Source organism: Chiloscyllium punctatum, chromosome 1 (assembly GCF_047496795.1).
Source record: "Chiloscyllium punctatum isolate Juve2018m chromosome 1, sChiPun1.3, whole genome shotgun sequence".
Classification (NCBI taxonomy): Eukaryota; Metazoa; Chordata; class Chondrichthyes; order Orectolobiformes; family Hemiscylliidae; genus Chiloscyllium; species Chiloscyllium punctatum.
The window spans coordinates 10,957,482-10,977,269 of NC_092739.1; the positions used below are offsets into that span (position 1 = coordinate 10,957,482).

At 39.2% G+C, this 19,788-nt stretch overlaps 1 protein-coding gene across 4 annotated transcripts in view; it reads left to right on the top strand.

Annotated features, from left to right (window-relative positions):
- slc10a7 (solute carrier family 10 member 7) overlaps window positions 1-19,788 on the top strand; it is a 272,017-nt gene that overhangs the window by 21,638 nt on the left and 230,591 nt on the right. For all 4 annotated transcript variants that reach the window (XM_072569113.1, XM_072569293.1, XM_072569375.1 and 1 more), the window contains one exon: window positions 1,825-1,900. In XM_072569113.1, the coding sequence (XP_072425214.1) occupies window positions 1,825-1,900 (76 nt within the window). The remainder of the gene's footprint in view (window positions 1-1,824; window positions 1,901-19,788) is intronic.

Genomic DNA, 19,788 nt, shown 5'->3' on the forward strand with positions numbered 1-19,788 from the left:
TCACTGAAGAGGAGCTTGCATTTGGATTGCAAGACCAATTTTATGACTTTAAATGAAATATTTGCCTGGTTTGAGCTAGAAAAAGGACAGTGTAAAGTGTACTTGGTGAAGTATGTTTTTGGTTGAGCTTAAAAATGATGTTCTATTTGTGATTTCATATCTACGTTGCCTGCAAAGTTGGCATTTAGTCTTTTATTGCAGTAAAAGTCTTGGAAAAGTAAATTTCCGTCATGTCATTATGTCAGCTATTAACGGAAGTTCAAATTTCCTTTTTACAAGTTACTGGTCTCGATAGAGATTGTAATGCTTTTCCAATGGAAGGTTAATAACCTTATGGATTCATTCCTGGAAGAAGCACCATTGATACCAGTGTTTTGTGAGGCAGGTGATGGAAAAATATTAGAATGGCTAATACAACATTTCAGATTGTATTCCTTGATCTGGCAAAGCCTTGTAACCTGATTACTAGAAAGGAAGTCTGAAGATGTGCTGGAATTTGTGCAATCCCTGAGACCATATGCATGACTGTTACATGAGATGTACAAAAAGTGCCACACAAGAGATATCATGAAGAGAGTAATCACAACTGGATACTTCTGAGATGCAGATATTGTGATGGATATGTGGAGTGATTAGAAAGGACCTAATCAGGACATAGTACATCAGGAAGGCCAATGAAGATTGTGCAAGCATTAGAGAAAGTAGCTGAGAAGAAATGGAACTGGTATGGTTGCATGTTGTGGATTGAAAGGGTGCTGGGAGGAGTGAGCATGAGGTGGCGCAGGTGTTGGAGGTGGGACTTCCAGGAAAAAGAAATCCAAAGCCGAAGATTAGATGGAAAAATATGGTTGGAAACTCTAACAAAATGTGATTGAATGAAAAATGTTTCACAGACAGGAGGAGATATAGCAGGGTAATCAACTGTTATTGTGGCAACCTCAGATAAAAAGAGAGGAGCTGAAAGAAGTGGATGATGATGAAAAGTCTTTGTTCTGGAGGGATCATGCTGTTTCTCCCTCCACAGATGTCGCCTGACCTGATTTGTTTCTAGCATTTTCTATATTTTTCTCGATTTATGTTTGCTTACGTATTGAAACGTTGTAAAATAAACTCTTACCTGTTACAGAAAACCCAAGATGCCATTTGCCTTTCTTTCTAAAGTCCAGTCAAATGTCTATTTCCACTGGAAGCCTCAGATAGCAAAACATTGTGACGAGTGACTTTTGTATGTTTATAAGTTAATATTTTGAGCTCTGCTCTTGTACAGTTTTGGAAAGAAGTGTTTTGTTTACTTTTAGAATGTTTTATGAGCAAACAGTTACGTGCATTAAAGTCTGGAGCTATGCAAAGCATAATAATACACTAGCTAGACATAGAGCACCATTCACCATATCCTGCTGGCTACCTTGCAGCTAAAGGCTTTTGATATGATTTTAGGATTTGCTTGACATTTCTTTTCTTATGCTGTTCTTCTAAAACTAGATCAGGGATCGAATTCAAATTCCATCTCAAAGATTCATCATTGAATATTCAATAAATAATAGACCTGTAATTTGAGGAAGAAGTTTTATTCCATATCACTTTAAAACATTGAGTTGGAATTTGAGGTATAAGGCCATTAAATATCCAAAATACTCTCAAATTCTCTGAAGGATATTGCAATTAGATATTTATAGAATTTGTGTAAATGTTGCTGGAGCTTTAAGGAGCCAGGTTGGCGTAACTAGCATGATTAGTAAAGCAAAGGTAAATGTTTTTATTGTTCAACACAATCTGGGAGGGAAAAAAAGCGCTGTTCTAAAATTGTTTTGGGCTTTTTTTTAGTTTGCAGACTGTTGGCTGTATGCCTCCTCCAGTATCATCTGCTGTAATCCTAACAAAAGCAGTTGGTGGAAATGAGGTGGGTAAGAATTATATTTTGATTATTATATAATATACATTAGACAATAAGGTTATGAAAACTAAATTAGTTTGAATATTTTGTTTCATTTATGTCTGTCATGATGTGTAATAGAGTTAAGTTTGAACTTGACCTTTGTTTCCACCATCGCTGGCTGTGCATTATAATCTCTAGAATTCCCTTCAGCAACCTTTCTGCCTGTCATTTTAATCGATCATCTTAAACATACCTTTTTCACCTTGGTCTTCTATAATATCTTTCTTTGTAGCTTGCTGTGAAGTATCTGGAGGAGGATTTTATGATGTTAAACATGCTGCATAACATGCTACATGTTGAGTCTTTCCTTCCAGATCGTGGATGCTGTGGATTTGGTTGGTCCTTTTTTCTGATTAAAATCCAGTTTTACCACTCCTTAAAAAAATTGCATTGACCCCTCCCCAAGTTATGTTTCTTTCTCTAGCACTCAAACTACATAGGAGTGATAAGTGAATTTATCCATGCCATCCTAAGACTGCCTGAGAAAGTCTAATCACAAACATGACCAACCAATGCAAACAAGACTTACAATATTAAAATCACACAACACCAGGTTATAGTCCAACGGGTTTAATTGGAAGCACGCTAGCTTTCGGAACATCGCTCCTTCATCAGGTGGTAGTGGAGGGCTCAATCTTTACACACACAATTTATAGCAGAAATTTACAGTGTGATGTAACTGAAATTATACATTGAAAAATTGATTGTCTGTTAAGCCTTTCATCTGTTAGAATACCATGATAGTTTCACTTCTTCCATGTGTAAATCACAAAACCTTTTTTTAAAAAGTTGCATTCTCAGGTTAGCTGTTAACAATGGTGATAGCTAGACAGTATGTTGAAGGCGTTAGCCCCCTGTGTTCTCTGTCTATGCCATGATGTTTAGCTTGATTCTAATCTTAAAAAGTGAGATAACAGAGTTTTACATGAATTCATGCAGTTTTTGAGCAAAGTACAACGTAACCCTGCAAGTACAAATTCACCCCACAAAATATATGTGTGCATGTGGGTCTTTGTCTGTCTGGGTTGGTGGTTGTGAGTGTGAGAAACTGTAAGTGTGTGTGTGCAGAGTGCCTTGTATGTGTGTGTGTATGTGTGTGTAGAGTAATGGTGGTCACCTGTAATGTGACATGAACCCAAGGTCCCAGTTGAGGCCCTCCCTATGGGTACCGAACTTAGCTATCAGCCTCTGCTCAGCCACTTTTCGCTGCTGCCTGTCCCAAAGTCCGCCTTGGAGGATGGTCACCCGAAGGTCTGAGGTCGAATGTCTTGGACCATCGAAGTGTTCCCCAACTGGGAGGGAACACTCCTGTCTGTTGATTGTTGTGCGGTGCCCATTCATCCGCTGCCGTAGCCTTTGCTCGGTTTCCCCAACATACCATGCCTCTGGGTACCAACCCCTCAGAAAATGACATCACCACAATCCCAGGAACCCCATCCAAGAGAAAGATATAAATAGAAAGCAGGAGACAACAGCTTCGCTTCACTTGGAGGTCGCCACTGATGATGTTACCTAGCCAGGTAATGAAACGTCTGGATATCAAACCTACAGCTCAGCAAGCAAACCTATACCCTAAACCTCAACCTGAGCTACAAACCTTGCAGAGAGAAACAAAGTTGGGTGTTGCTTACCTACGAGAGGTCCTGTGGTATATGGAGTCAGACAGAAAAAAGACTGATGGGCTTAGAAAATAGTTTAGGTTTAAAAAGAGACTGAAGTGGTTTAATGTCAATAAGAGCTCCAAAAGTAGAAGATTATGGAAGAGGCATTTCAAAAATCAATTTTAAGTTACATGTGAGCTGTATTAGCAGCTTATTTAGGGCTCTCATGAAGAACCGTGAACTGAAGAATCTCACATTGAGTGAATGCAGACATTTGCCTGAAAGAAACCAAGTGCTGCCATGCCAACTGAAGAAGAAACTTTAAATTCCAAACAGTTGTGACCATTCACTGAGGTTGTAAACAACCTTACAGATTTCCAAGGGTAAAAGGGTCGAATCTTTATATCTGATATTTGTAGAATGATTTTCAAGAAGTAATATTTAATTATTTTTCTTAATATTGTTCTTTTGTTAAAATTACATAGGCAGCTTTTTGTGAAAATATTTAGTGACTGACCACCATGGTAATCAAATTGGAAAAATAAAGCATACAGTCTATCAAGCCAGGTTTCACTTTGAAATGTGACTGGTTCAGTATGAACATCAGTTGGGATCATAATACCGGATCATCAATAGATGAGTTAGTGGAATGAGAAAGGAGTCTTGTAAACCAAAACCTAGCCCTCAACAAAAAAAAGTGATTATCAAGCAAATCTCAAGATGGGCTGACAAAACGAGAAAAGTATTTTGTGCCTGGTTACCTCCCAAATCTGTGGCTGTGGTTCTCCAAAGTTCATGTTGGAATCTCTCCAGGTTTCTGCTCTTGCCACTGTTTCAAAACAGCGTTTACAAAAGTCACAAACTCTCTATGACTGTGCCCAAGGTACATTATCCTTAGTTGTCTTTTTTTGGTTTTCCTGCAACCTGTGCCTTGTTTGAGCGCACTGCCCTCCAGTTTCTTTTGTTATCCAGCTGAATGGAATTGACTCACTCATTTCCATTGGCTTATCTATTCAGTTGCACTCAAAGAACTATCTGCAAGGGTATCTTGTTTTTTGCTATAGCAAAGTTATGTCTGCTCCCCAACGATTAATCTATATCCCTCATCCATTTCTCCCGCCCCACTCCATTTCTCATATATACTGCCCACCATGGTATCATCTGAAAACAGAATGTTACATTACGCGTGTAGCATGACAGCATCTAAAGTTAGATTAGATTCCCTACATTGTGGAAACAGGTCCTTCGGTCCAACAAGTCCACACCAACCCTCCGAAGAGTAACCCACCCAGACCCATTTCCCTCTAACTAATGCACCTGACACTGTGGGCAATTTACAATGGCCAATTCACCTGACTGGCACATCTTTGGATTGTGGAGTAAACCGGAGCACCCAGAGGAAATCCACACAGACACTGGGAGAATGTGCAAATGCCACACAGACAGTCGCCCAAGGCTGGAATTAACCTGGGTCCCTGGTGCTTTGAGACTTTTCCAGAACTTGAGTGTTCTTGAACAATTACTACCAGTGCATCCACTATCTCTGTAGCTACTTCCTTTAAAATCCTATGATGCAATCAATCCAGGTCAGGGGACTTATTGGTCTTCTTTATCCCCATTACTTTCCCTAATGCATTTTCTCAGTACTGTCTATTGTACTTATTTCCTCATTTTCTTGCCAGCACACCTTTCGCCCCTTGATTATTCAGTACTTTTGAATGTTCTTTGCTTTAGTCTTCACAATAGAAAATGTTAGGTATTAAATCAAATCCTCTGCCATTTCCTTGTTGCTCATTATCATTTCCCAACCTTGTTTTCTAACAGACCTATGTTCACTTTGCCCTCTTTGCTCCATTTTATATATTTAAATAAGCTCTTAATATCCTTTTTTAATATATTGTTTAGCTCATTGTTTACTTTCTCCCATTTTGGTAGTCTCTTGTTGCTTTTTGAAATTTTCCTAATCATCTGATTTGCCAGTAATCTTTACCACTAAATCCAGGTATGACCAGTGATGCTGGCATTCCATGAATTTAATTGTTATGCCTGTGACAGGAATGTGTTAGTAATTAGATTAGATTCCCTACAGTGTGGAAACAGGTCCTTCGGCCCAACCAGTCCACACTGACCCTCCGAAGAGTAATCCCCAGACCCATTTCCCCTCTGACTAATGCACCTAACACTGTGGGCAATTTAGCATGGCCAATTCACCTGACTTGCACATCTTTGGACTGTGGGAGGAAACCAGAGCACCCAGAGGAAACCCACGCAGATACAGGGAGAATGTGCAAACTCCACACAGACAGTTGTCCGAGGCTGGAATTGACCTAGGACTCACGTGCTGTCAAGCAGCAGTGCTAACCACTGAGCCACTGTTACTACTCAACAAGTTGCACCCTTAGTAAAAGTATTTTGATTTACCCATCAAAATGGCAATTGTATTGCATTTGTACTGCTACAGAATGAATGAAACTTTCACTGGGCTTTTTTGATGAGCTCCAAATAATCCATTTGTTATGGAACAAAATTTGTTCTTTTTTTAAAAAAAGAGAAAATGTAGCTTTAATCTGAAATTAGAACTATTTCCCATTCTCATGTCAAAACAGGTGCACTCATGCAACACAGAATAAGACACCGATTTTGCAGAAGTGATATTTTAAAAGGGCAAAATAAAAAACATCCTTTATGGCCAGCATTCTGAAGAGTAAAGGATATAACTTGATGAATTCTTACAGACCACAAGTCCATTTCGTGGAGAATTCAAATTGCTGGCTGTGTAGGCCAATTAAGAATCTTCCAATCAAGGCTTTGGTTTATTTGGAAATCAAGCTGTATCCCAGATCTTTTTGTGATTGTAGTTCAATTTTCAGGGCTTATAAAGTAATCAATACTGTGGAATCTGTAACAGGATCACAAAGTTTTCAACGAAGAGAGGGAAAGAATTGGAAGTGGTACAGCTCAATTACTTGGGAGGGTTTTTAATTTTTTCTTATGCACTTGGATTGTGGAAACAAAAGCCAAGTCCAGAAAGGATTGGTAGGCTCCATCAGCACATGGACTCACATTGTCTCTTCTAATGTTAGTATTTCCAGCAAATAAGGGCAATAAACTCCATCTTTTATCTCCCAAAAGCTTTGCTTAGTTGTTTTTCCAAAGTCATTTAACCTTTTGTAATCAACATGTGGATCACAGACGTTAAACTGTTGTCCTAATTTCCAAGAAACCATAAGTTCCTTTTAAACCCTTTTTTAAAAAAAACCCTTTTAATCCAGAAAGTGTGAATAGGTCAATGTCTTCCAGTTCTCCACGTAGTCCATAAATGTAGGCATATTCTCAGCATAAAAATAATTTACTCTGCTCCCTTTAATTTACCACTAATTCAAGAACCTTCAGCCACCTTAATCCTACATTCTGAAGCTCTTTTCTAAATGCCACTTTGTTTCTCTGCCAGCCAATGTCAAATATTGTATGCATCTGAGACAAAACCTATTTGGAAAAAGGCACTGTCCATTGTAAGTTAGCCTGAACTTAATTGGACCACAGGGAATAGTTTAAGTGGCATTGGAGAAGTACATTTTCTAAGTACAGTATACTCAAAATGTAGAGGCCAATAAAACATGACAGAGTTGCCTTGATTGGCTTTCTTGTTAACAAAATAATATTCCTTCCTTTTGTAGCAAATGTTGCTTCCAAATGTCCCCAAATGTTTTAATGTCTGTTTATGTTACATACACTTAGGAATTAAATTCTATCACATTAATCCAGAAAACTATTGCATTTATTGTCATGAGCCTATGCATTACATTAAAATTACTTTTATTAAGTGCATAGTATAATGTTTTTGATAACAGCATGCACTACTTTCCAATTCTTTAAATATTGCTTAGTGACTTCAACTAACCTGAATTATTATAAATCAATTTCTTTACAAATGATTCTTTGTTTATTTGCAAAGTTAACATTGCAGTCAATAGGTATGTTCTTCTTGATCTGGTAGGCAACACTTTGCTATGGCAACAATTAAGGCTTTTAATTAGCCTTGAATTCTAGAGAATGGGATTGTCTACACTGTGTTTAGGGAAATCCCTTTTACTTCATGTACTCACCCTATATGCTTTGCTAAATGAATGTTTCCAGTACATGCTGTAGAGAAAAGAATTATGGCTGATGCTTAAACATTTGATGATTGCAAATCTTTTTATATTAGATAAAGATTAAAAATATGTATTCCTCACCAATTTGATGATCAACAATTCTGAGAACGTAAGTGCAGTAGCTAGTCATTTCAATCTGCTTGATGCATTCTGACATTTGCCAATAACCAGTACTTGTGCATGCTATTTATCAATAATGGCCACTTTGATACTTTGTTTTCTCCAGATGTTAGTGAAAATGTACAAATTTAGTTTGATTTTATAATGAGGGGGTAAAAGAAGTTTATTTTATTCAAGTGTATTAATTTCTAAGCGTTTCAATTATGATGTAGTTAACCTGGAAATGCTGGAATTCGGAAACTTGCAGTATACTTGAATCTTGAATGCATAAAAGGATTTTGTACTATGTAGTTGTAACATTTTTATGTTTCAAACAGTGTCCTATGATCTTTGAGTGCGATTGCCAATTAATGCCTTATTAGAGGCTGATGCAAACTAAAAGTCAGATTCAGAATGTCCACATATTTTTTCTATTGGAGTTCCAGGCAGTGTCTTTCAAAAACACTTTTGGAGACTGAAAGACCATCTGTAGCTTTTAGACATGCATGTTATCTTAGTACATGCAGGTTTTTATGCAAATTTGTGACATGTTTTAGGAATGTAGACAATATTCTTGAATTCAAAAAACAATAACTGGATTGAATTAAATATCCCCTAATTTTCTCTTCATAAACAAACAAAGCAGCTATGTCATTGAAGTGGCTAAAGGTTCTTGAATTAATGGTAAGATAAAGGGAGCAGAGATCCTCAAAGCTCAGGATTCAGTTGTCTGGATATGTGAGGAAAAAGTAGATTGGAGAATGTTTTTGTTTTTGAGATGTGGTGTGGCAATGAATTTGAAACCTCTGAGAGAGGATTTAAATTCATTACATTCAAGGGCAAGAAGCCATGTTAGTCACTGAAGATGTAGTGAGGGCATCTATCCTGTCCACTGACTTGTTGTATGATGAGCAGGATTGTATGCAGTACACAAAGTGATGTCTCATGAAGATTTGAGACAAGGTTAGCAGAACCACTTCATTTTTAAAATTTCATCTCTTGGAATAAATCCTATTGCTTAGTTTGCTTTTTTAAAATGGCCTTTTTAACCTGGGCGGCTACTTTTAGTGATTTGTATATTTGCAATCCTAGATCCCTCTGCTCCTCTCCCACATTTAAATTATATTGCTTTATATTTATCGTTAATTAATTTCCTAAACTTTTATGCCCAATCCAAAGGTTTGTGAATATCTGGTTATTTGTTGCAGTCTCCTTCAGCATTGACTGTCACGTACTCCTCCACAACTTTCCTCCCTATCTAACTTTGTGTTCCCCTACAACTTTCAAAATTGAACTTTTGATTCAAAGGTCTAAACAGCACAGGGCCCAGTATTTAACTTAGTGCAGCGCCACTTTTCTGCCTTCTGTCACTTGGATTACCCATTACTTCTATTTTGAAACTAGCTAACCATCTGCTGTGTCCATTGTCTCTTGAATCTGCATTCATTGACTTTTTCTATTGGTCTATTATGCAGCACTTCGTAAAAACATTTCCTTAAAAAAAGTAAATAAATTACATCTACTGCACTACTTTTGTCTGTTTCCTGCATTGGTTCTTCAAAGCCATTCAATGAGGTTGTTATTGAATTTTAATTCCTTGATGTTTTTCTCTTATCTCAATTGGTTTGGATTCCACTAATTTTTCCTACCACTGATGTTAAGTTGACCCATCTGTCGTTCCCTGGACATGTTCTGTGTCCCTTCTTAAATAAATATAGAATGTCAGATATCTATGTGCCTCTGGCACTACACCATTTTTAAATGAGTTGTTAAAAACCTGTATTAACCCCTTTACTGTTTCTTCCATGCATTATTTTAAAATGTGCAGATATCAAAATTAAAGCATCCTCTTCACGTTTGATTAATTTAATTAATAATTGACTGTTGTTTAAATGTGTCTGTTTCATTTCTAATCTCAACTTCAATATACAATTATATTGTTAAAAGTGAGGATGGAGTGGGTTGGGGAATGGTGTTTGACAATGCAGTTTGTCGTGGAGAAAAGGGGTGTTAAAATGTCTGACTTACTGGATGATCTTCAGGTGGTAGACTGTTGTAGCCCAGTTGGCTGACTTCGTCAAATCAAATTTGGTGATGAATGAACAGATTTGTTATGTCAATCAATTTGTGTATTCAAGTGAGAGGAAAGATTGAGGAAAGAGCAGACATAGGGAACAGTGTGACTTTGTAACATTAGGGCAGAAGCAAGGGGGGATAGTTGAGTAAATGCAGAGTTACTATAGCAGATGGAGACTTCAAAGAGAGAGATGTTCGGATTTTGAGAGTAAAGTTGGGATGGAGAAATTTCTGAGGTGGTTGAGAAAGGTCATGGACTTAATGGAAAAAGAGGTGAACCAATGTTCAAAAACAGCCTTTTATTAATTGAGGCATGGATTCCTTTATAGATAAAGTCTCTGTTAACTAGCTTGATTGTTTATTTATCAATCTATTGTTTGTGCCTGTTCAAATATTGACTGGGTTAAAAATGAGAGTGAGGAAGTATGAGAAGTCTGGGCATGTTCTGTGGACATGTTCTGGACATGTACAACAACCGGTTGTACTTTCAATGTAATAGAGCATTCCAAGACATTATCAAAACAAAATTTGACATCTAAAACATGAAATGAGAGGACAGATAGCCAAAAGCTTGATTAGAGTGATAGGTTTTAAGAAGTGTTGTAAAGATGGAGACAAAGGTTTTGGTTAGGAATTCTAAAGATTAGCTTCTAAACTCAAGGCCCAGCTGTTGATGTGTATTAATGAAAACTGGAGGCACACAAGAAACCAGAGTGCAAAAACTCCTGGGGATTGCAGGAGGTTATCGAAAAAAGGAAGGGTGAGATCTTGGAGAGGTTTGGAGAGAGGATAATTATTTTGAATTGAGGCTGGAGGCAATATAGACACTGAGCCCAGAGATGATGAGCGAAAGGAACTGAAATGGCTGAAGCTGGCGAGTCGCTGTCTGAAATCTTTGTGACAAATAAATCCAGGAGCTCGTTTAACTTGAGTGTGGAAGCACAAAGCCTTGTCAACAGTGTCTCATCAACTGCATGCTCAGGCAGGAATTTGGTACATATGGGAATTCAGTGCAGAAGGAGACAGAAGTACTGCTGTTTTATTCTCTTTTACCTTTTAGTGAATATTTGTCTTTGTCAGCTAGGAGACTTCTTCCTGTTAGTTTAACTTGTTACATGCTAATTTAATTAAATAAATAAGGTTAAACATGGCGGGGCAGCAAGTAAGGTATAACTGCAATACTCCTGAGCGCATTGCGCTCCTGGGTAATTATATCCGCACTAAGTGTCTCTGGATTGAACAACTTTGGCTCAAATGTCCCAGCTATACCATAGGGCATTGTGGAGGAGGAGAGTTACCTAGACACTAAATGAGGGTGGTTGCCGGGGTTCAATTGATGGGAAATTTAGAAATGTAAAGGCAGTATCTAATAATTTGAGTGGTCAGGTGAGCGGAAAAGAGGGTCGGGGGTTTAACAGTAATAGTACACCAATGAATAAGACCTGTGAAAATAATAAAGTACCATTTAAAATTAAGTAGTTCTAATCATAGTTGCAGGGATATGGTTACAAGGTGACCAATGCTGAGAATGAGTATTCCAGGATAGGCAACATTTGTAAAGACAGGCAAAATAAAGAGGATTATACTATAAAGAGGATACCATTGAATCTGACTGTAGTAAAATACTTGGATAGTCTATTAAGTAAGACATCATTTGAGCTTGTAACAAAGGCAATGAACTAATTGTTGGGGATTTTAATCTTCCTGTAGAATAGACAAACTTGGCAACAGTGCACTGGAGGCTGAGTTTGCAAAATGCTTTCATAGTTTTCTGGAAGAATATTCTGTGGAACTGAATGGGGATAAGGGTATTTAGATTGAGTATTGTTCAATTATGCAGGATTAAGTAAAAATCTTAATGTTGGGGAAAAGTGATCATTAATATAGTTGAATGCCCATGTTAAGTTTGAAAGTGGCATGCTGCTGTGCCAAGCAAGAATCTAAAACGTGAAGCCTATTAGCTAGATATGATGGGACGGCCAAGGTTGATTCGGTAATTGACTAAAATGTGTTGGGATAAATAAATAATTCAAAATATTCAGCATATGTACATTCAGGAAACAAATGTTCAGGAACAAAGGTCTATCCATGCTAACTCGGGAGCATAAGATTATGATAAAAGAAGAACGAAATGAGCAATGTGAGATGTGCAGTTCAGTGCACATGTGATGCCAAGTACATAGTGGTGGATAAAAGTAGCATGTTACCATCTGCAATAGGTCGAATATGAACTGTACTCAACCAGTCTGCTTTGAAAACTCAACATCATGTCTCACATTTGATGTGGTAATTGTAATTGGACAGCACCTGCCATACAGTCCATGTGAAGATTGCAAGAGTTTCTTTCGATATCCAAAGGACAAAAATAGATATTGGGCTGCTGGAGAAGTAGTAGTGGGGAACAGAGAACCCCGCCGCGCCCCCCCCCCCCCCCCCCCTCCCATTTAAAAAGGGAATAAGGCAAAAGATAGGAAATTATGGGCCGATTAGTCTGACCTCGGTCATTGGTAGGATTTTGGAGCCCATTGTGAAGGATGAGATTTCTGAATACGGTAGCGCCACGGCATACGAGCGATCCCGTTCACGGATAACTCGGTTTACGAACAGGATTGTACGTAAAATTTTGCTTCAACGTATGTATGAAATTCAAGGTACGAACGCAAAAAGCCCATGTGCGACCACGTGGTTTCATTGTTCTGCTTTGCTATGTGCTTGTTGAATGCAAAAGCTCTCTGGCCCTGTGTGATTTCATTCAGTTCGTCTTTGGCACGTGTGCTGTGAACAGCGTTCATTGCTACGTCCAAGCATTCTTACGCTATCCGAACAATGGGAAAAATTGATTCAGTCCGTGAACTTTTCGGTCGTGAACTAGGTCCCAGAACAGATTAAGTTTGTAAGTCGAGGCGCTACTGCACCTGGAATTGTACGGTAAAATACGGCAAAATCAGCAAGGTTTCATCAAGGGGAGGTCATGCCTGACAAATCTGTTAGAATTCTTTGAGGAGGTAATAAGCAGATTAGACTAAGAAGAGCTAATGGATTTTACCTACTTCCAGAAGGCCTTTGACAAGGTGCCACACAGGAGGCTGGTGAGTGGGATAAGCATCCATGGTGTTAGAGTCAAGGTACCAGCATAGATAGATCAATGATTGTCTGCCAGACAGACAGAATAGTGATAAAAGGGTCCTTCTAAGGATAATAGCTGGTGACGAGTGGTGTTCCGCAAGACTCCGTGTTGGGCCCACAACCTTTCATGTTATATGTTAACAATCTAGATGAAGGAACTGAGGGCATTCTGGCTACATATGCAGATGATACAAAGATAGATAGACAGGTTGTACTGAGGAGCCACAGGGGCTATAGAAGGATTTGGAGAGGTTAGGAGAGTGGGCAAAAAGCAACAGATGGAATACAACATGGAAAAGTGTGAGGTCATGCACTCTGGTAGGAAGAATAGAGGCATAGACTATTTTCTAAATGGGGAGAAAATTCAGAAATCTAAAGTGCAGAGGGACTTGAGAGTGTTAGCCCAGGATTCCATTCAGGTAAACTTGCAGGTTGAGTCAGTAGTTAGGAAGACAAATACGATGTTGGCATTTATGTCAAGAGGACTCGAATATAAAAGCAGGGATGTACTTCTGAGGCTTTATAAGGCTATAGTCAGAGCACATTTAGAGTATTGAGAATAATTTTGGCCACCATATCTCAGGAAGGTCCTGCAGCAGGTCCACAGGAGATTCACGAGAATGATTCCAGGAATGAAAGTCTTATGGAATGTTTGAGGACTCTGGGTTTATACTGCACAGAGCTTAGAAGGATGAGTGAGGATCTAATTGAAACTTAAATAATATTGAATGCCCTGGACAGAGTGGGTATTGAGAAGACATTCCCATTAGCAGAACAGTCTAGGACCTCAAGGCACAGCTTTACAGTAAACGAACAACCCTTTACAATAGAGATAAGGAGAAACTTTTTCAGCCAGAAAGTGGTGATTCTATGGAATTCATTGCCACAGAAGGCTGTGGATCCCAGGTTATTGAGTATATTTAAGACAGAGATACATTGATTGTCAAGGGGATCAAAGCTTATGGGGACAAAGTGGGAGAATGGGGTTGAGAAACTTATCAGCCATGATTGAATGGCGGAGCAAACCAGATGGATCGAATGGTCTAATTTCTGCTCCTATGTGTTATGATCTTATGATTTTTATGGTCTTATGGTGTTAAGGATTAGATTAACAACTAATTTAAGATTCAGTTGAGCTCATAAGATGACTCATCTAGCTTGTAAAGATCTACTATGTATTCGCATGGTACAGCCTGTTCTCTGCAGGATAAGGAAATATGTTCTGGCACTGTCCCTTTTTTGCAAATATTTGTTTCCTGCTGCTATCTCCATGGCAAAGCCTTGATCAATCAGAATTGACTTGTAAATCAATCAGCACCCTTTTATAGTGTAAATGGTTGGAGTCTTTAAAAGTTGGCATATATGTGCCTGATATCCTAATGAATGTTGATGAAAAGCTTTGACAGCATGCCTCTTTATTCCTGATGAAGGGCTTTTGCCCGAAACGTTGATTTCGCTGCTTGTTGGATGCTGCCTGAACTGCTGTGCTCTTCCAGCACCACTAATCCAGTATCTGTTCAATCATACTCAAGTTTTGTACTACCAAACAATTCTTAGTAATTGCATTATGTAATTACTTTTGAATATTATCCCAAGATTGAACAATAAATGGGAAATTGAGAATTAGAATTAGTTGGGAAATAGGAGTCTTTTCAATATGAGCTAAGGATCTGTGAGAGAGGTCTACATTAATGTGTAGAGGGGCATAGTTAGTTTAAGGGAATTTATAAATGTTGACACGGGAACTTAATGAGAAAAGTTTGCTAGAAATGTGTGCTGATGCAAGATTTTTAACATAGAGATTGATAATGTTGACAACAGATTAACTGGTTTCTGAAATCTTTACTTAAGTCTATAATACGCATCCCAATACCTCTTCCAATCTTGAACAAGTCATAGAATGATGGAGATGAACAGCACGGAAACAGACGCTTCGGTCCAACCCGTCTATGCCGACTAGATATCCCAACCCAATCTAGTCCCACCTGCCAGCACCCGGCCCATATCCCTCCAAACCTTCCTATTCACAAACCTATCCAAATGCCTTTTAAATGTTGCAGTTGTACCAGCCTCCACCACTTCCTCTGGCAGCTCATTCCATGCACGTACCACCTTCTGCATGAAAACGTTTCCCCTTAGGTCTCCCGCATATCTTTCCCCTCTCACCCTAAACCTATGCCCTCTAGTTCTGGACTCCCCGACCCCAGGGAAAAGATTTTGTCTATTTATTCTATCCATGCCCCTGTGATTTTGTAAACCTCTATAAGGTCACCCCTCAACCCTGACGCTCCAAGAGAAACAGCCCCAGCCTGTTCAGCCTCTCCCTAAAGCTCAGATCCTCCAATCCTGGCAACATCCTTGTAGATCTTTTCTGAACCCTTTCACAACATCTTTCCGATAGGAAGGAGACCAGAATTGCACGCAATATTCTAACAGTGATCAAACCAATGTCCTGTACAGCCGTAACATGACCTCCCACCTCCTGTACTCAATACTCTGACTGATAAAGGAAAGCTTATCAAACACCTTCTTCACTATCCTATCCAACCTTCTTCACTATCCTATCTACCTTTGACTCCATTTTCAAGGAGCTGTGAACCTGCACTCTTTGTTCAGCAACACTCCCTAGGACCTTACCATTCAGTGTATACGTCCTGCTAAGATTTGCTTTCCCAAAGTGCAGTACCTCGCATTTATCTGAATTAAACTCCATCTGCCACCTTTTAGCCAATTGGCCCATCTGGTCAAGATCCTGTTGTAATCTGAGGTAACTTTCTTTGCTGCCCACTACACCTCCAGTTTTGGTGTCATCTGCAAACTTACTAACTATACCTCTTTTATGCTCACATCCAAATCATTAAAAAAATGATGAAAAGCTGTGTACTCAGCACCGATCCTTCTGGCATTCCACTGGTCACAGGCCTCCAATCTGAAAAACAACCCTCTGTCTTCTACCAAAATCGTCTTTTGGAAGTATTATAGTCTTGTGTATGCCCTCCATTGTTCCACCAATTTTGAAAAAAAAACATCTGTTGGACTAAGCTTTAGGTCACAACTTCAAACCCTTGCACCCCTTCTTTTATTTATCTTTGTTTCCTTCCTTTCCAACTGTCCCAACTAATTCTAATTCTCAATTTCCCATTTATTGTTCAATCTTGGGATAATATTCAACTGAATTGTGTTGTGAGAAGTGTCTTGACTTGCTCTTGACAGTAAAGGTGCTGCGTAACTATAGGTTGTTAATTCTAACAATGACCGATATAGTAAAGAAAGTTAATTGTGCAGTTATCTTGTAGAACTAGGTTTAAAAAAAATTGAACTGGGAGAAAGAATCCATCTTGAAAGGAATGCAGTTGACTTGAAGAGAAAAATTAACTTCATTAATGTGACTTTTAGGATGCTGTTTTAACTTGGATAACTGTTTGGATTTGATTGAAGGTGGAGTTTGAAATCCTGAAGTGAAAAGTAATGAATTAAGAAGCTGCATCAAACCTCCACATTTCACATGCACACTTTGGGAGAGGGAAGTCATCAGGTTCAATGTGTTAACTGCTCAATTCGAGTAATAGTGGCATGAGTTTTGAATTGAACTTTGGCTCCATGAGTCTCCCAAGCTTCCTGGATCTCTCCAGTAAAAACAAAGATGAGATCATAGCAGTTGTTGAGAGGGAGATACAATGGTGAAAAATGCCAATAGTTTTTTTTTAGATTAGATTAGATTAGATTAGATTAGATTACTTACAGTGTGGAAACAGGCCCTTCGGCCCAACAAGTCCACACCGCCCCGCCGAAGCGTAACCCACCCATACCCCTACATCTACATCTACCCCTTACCTAACACTACGGGCAATTTAGCATGGCCAATTCACCTGACCTGCACATCTTTGGACTGTGGGAGGAAACCGGAGCACCCGGAGGAAACCCACGCAGACACGGGGAGAATGTGCAAACTCCACACAGTCAGTCGCCTGAGGCGGGAATTAAACCCGGTCTCCGGCGCTGTGAGGCAGCAGTGCTAACCACTGTGCCACCGTGCCGCCCACGTTATTTTACTTGTGTGAAAGTTTATTCAGAGTTCACGTTGTGGAAGCTCTGATTTATTTGGTCAGCAAGAGAGTGCTGCTTTAGACTCTGGTTGAACCTCAGATGGGGACTAAGATGACCACAAGTAGTAATAGAAAGACCTGCACAAAAGCAGACCTGCAGTTCTATTGGAGACAGTCGATAAACAGCGAGTGCAGTGCATGGGAGGGTATAAACAACATATAAGGTTTACACACAGAGGATAAGTTTCCACAATGCATTGGAAAACCAATGTAATTTGCACCCTGCTGAATCAAGAACTGTTGCCAGTTTGGCTTGGTTAACCAGTAGCTGTCAAAGTCGCCTCAAGTTTTTGCACTTTTTGTCCCTGTCTGATAGGATTGCAGGACTAGTGGGGTTAGCATGGTGGCAGAATGGTTAGCATTGTTGCTACCTCAGAGCACCAGGTTTGATTCTGACCTCAGGTGACTATCTGTCTTTGTGAAGTTTGCATGTTCTTCATGTGTCTGTGTGGATTTTCTCTGGGTGCTCCAGTTCCCTTCTATGCTCCAAAGATGTGCAGGTTAAGTGGATTATCAATCTTAAATTGTCTGTAGACTCCAGGGATGTACAGGTCAAGTGATTTAGCTATGGTAAGTATGAGGTTATGGGACTGGTGGGAAGGTGCTGGGCATGTTGTCATGTTCTTTGGAGGGTTAGTGTAGACTTGATGGGCCAACTGGCCTCATTCCGCACTGTAGGGATTTTATGACTCTGTGATTCTGCGACTGACATATGATGAGAGAATGGTTCAGTTAGGACTTTATTCACTGGAGTTTAAAAGAAAATGTGGAAATAAAAACTCATAGGATCAAACAGGATAAACACAGAAAAGATATTCCCGATGACTGGGGAGTTCAGAACCTGGAGTCACACCGTAAAGAAACAGTCTACACAATTTGAGGAGGAAACATTTCTGAAAATTGCCCCAAAAACGGTGAGCCTATGGAATTGTCTGCCACAAAATGATTGAGGCCAAAACGTTGACATTATTCAGGAAGTAGTTGGATGTAGTTTACGGTGGCACAGTGGGTGGCACTGCTGCCTCACAGCGCCAGAGACCCAGGTTCAGTTCCCGCCTCAGGCACATTCTCCCCGTGTCTGCGTGGGTTTCCTCCTGGTGCTCCGGTTTCCTCCCACAGTCCAAAAATGTGCAGGTTAGGTGAATTGTCTGTGTTAAATTGCCTGTAGTGTTAGGTGAAGGGGTAAATGTAGGGGAATGGGTCTGGGTGGGTTGCGCTTCGGCGGGTCGGTGTGGACTTGTTGGGCCGAAGGGCCTGTTTCCACACTGTAAGTAATCTAATCTAGTTCCTGGGGCTAAAGAGATCAAAGTGTATGGAGAGAAAGCGAGAACAGGTACTGAGTTGGATGATCAGCCATGATGATATTCAATGGCAGAGCAGGCTTGAAGGCAAAGTGGCCTACTTCTGCTCCTGTTTTCTCTGTAACTCTGTGGACAACTGCACCAGACCTTGGTGCAACTGCACTTAGATTATACATGATAGTTTTTGCTACCTTAAGGAGGGACATAAATGCATTTGAAACAGCTCTGTGAAGACTCACTGGCTGGATGAGGAAAGATTAAGCATTTTGCTATTTTTCTCGTAGGCCTTCTAACTTGGCATGTTTAGTTCGTAGTCCTGACTGTCTCCCAACCGTACCTTTACTAAAGACTACCCTGTCATTCTTCAAAGTTACATTTGAGCCTTCAATTCATTCCTTAGATAAAAGTTGATAACAGATATATGGATTGTGTGAAAATATTAAACAGATCAATCACTGGTAGATGTATTCTATAGACTGTTTTATTGGGAAGTGCATGAAGCTAACAACTTAGAATTGAGTAAAAACCTGGTTGAAATTTTTCACGGATTATTATTATATTATGTTAATTGGATAGAAGAAGCAGGTATAGGTGATAAAGGACTACAGTTCCTACAATATGTAAAAGGATTCCTTTCTAACCTAAGTTGCAAATGTGCAACTGGGAAGATTTGCTTTTGAATTTAGTAATTGGAAATTAAACCAGAGTAGATAGGAAACTTAAAAGTAGGGGAAGATTGAGGCAGTAGTAAACAATATAATATGCTTTAAGATGATGACTGAGAAGGACATAAAAATGCTGGAACCAGGTTAATAGAGTAGAGAACGGATGAATTTGAAGGGCTAAGGGCATAACTTGGGAAATTAAAAAAAAGTGAATGATATTGACAAATAACAATACAAAGTAGCAATGAGAAATGATTTTAAGAACATAAGAAACTGGATCAGGTGTTTAGGCCATTTGGGTGCTCAAACCTGCCCCATGATTTAATAAGTTCATGGCTATTCTGATTGCTGTTTTAAATAAACTTTCCTGCTTTCCCTCCATATTACTTGATACCCTTGATATATATTAAAAAAAAACTTGGCCGTGAATGTATTCAATGACCAGTCTTCTCTGTCTCTATCCTCTCTGGTGTTGAGAGTTCCAAGCACTGATAACCCTCTGAAGGAAGAGATTTCTCCTTGTAGCCATCTTAAGTCTATCTTATAAATTGTACCACTAGGTTGCTCAAGAGGAAGCATCATACTATCATTTTGCCTATCATATTCCTCTGCATCGTTATAAGAATTTTTGTAAGATCATCCCTGATTCTTTTATACTCTGAGGAGAGGTCCAACTTAGTTAATCTTTCCTCATCCCATGAATTAGTCTTGTGAACAATTAGCC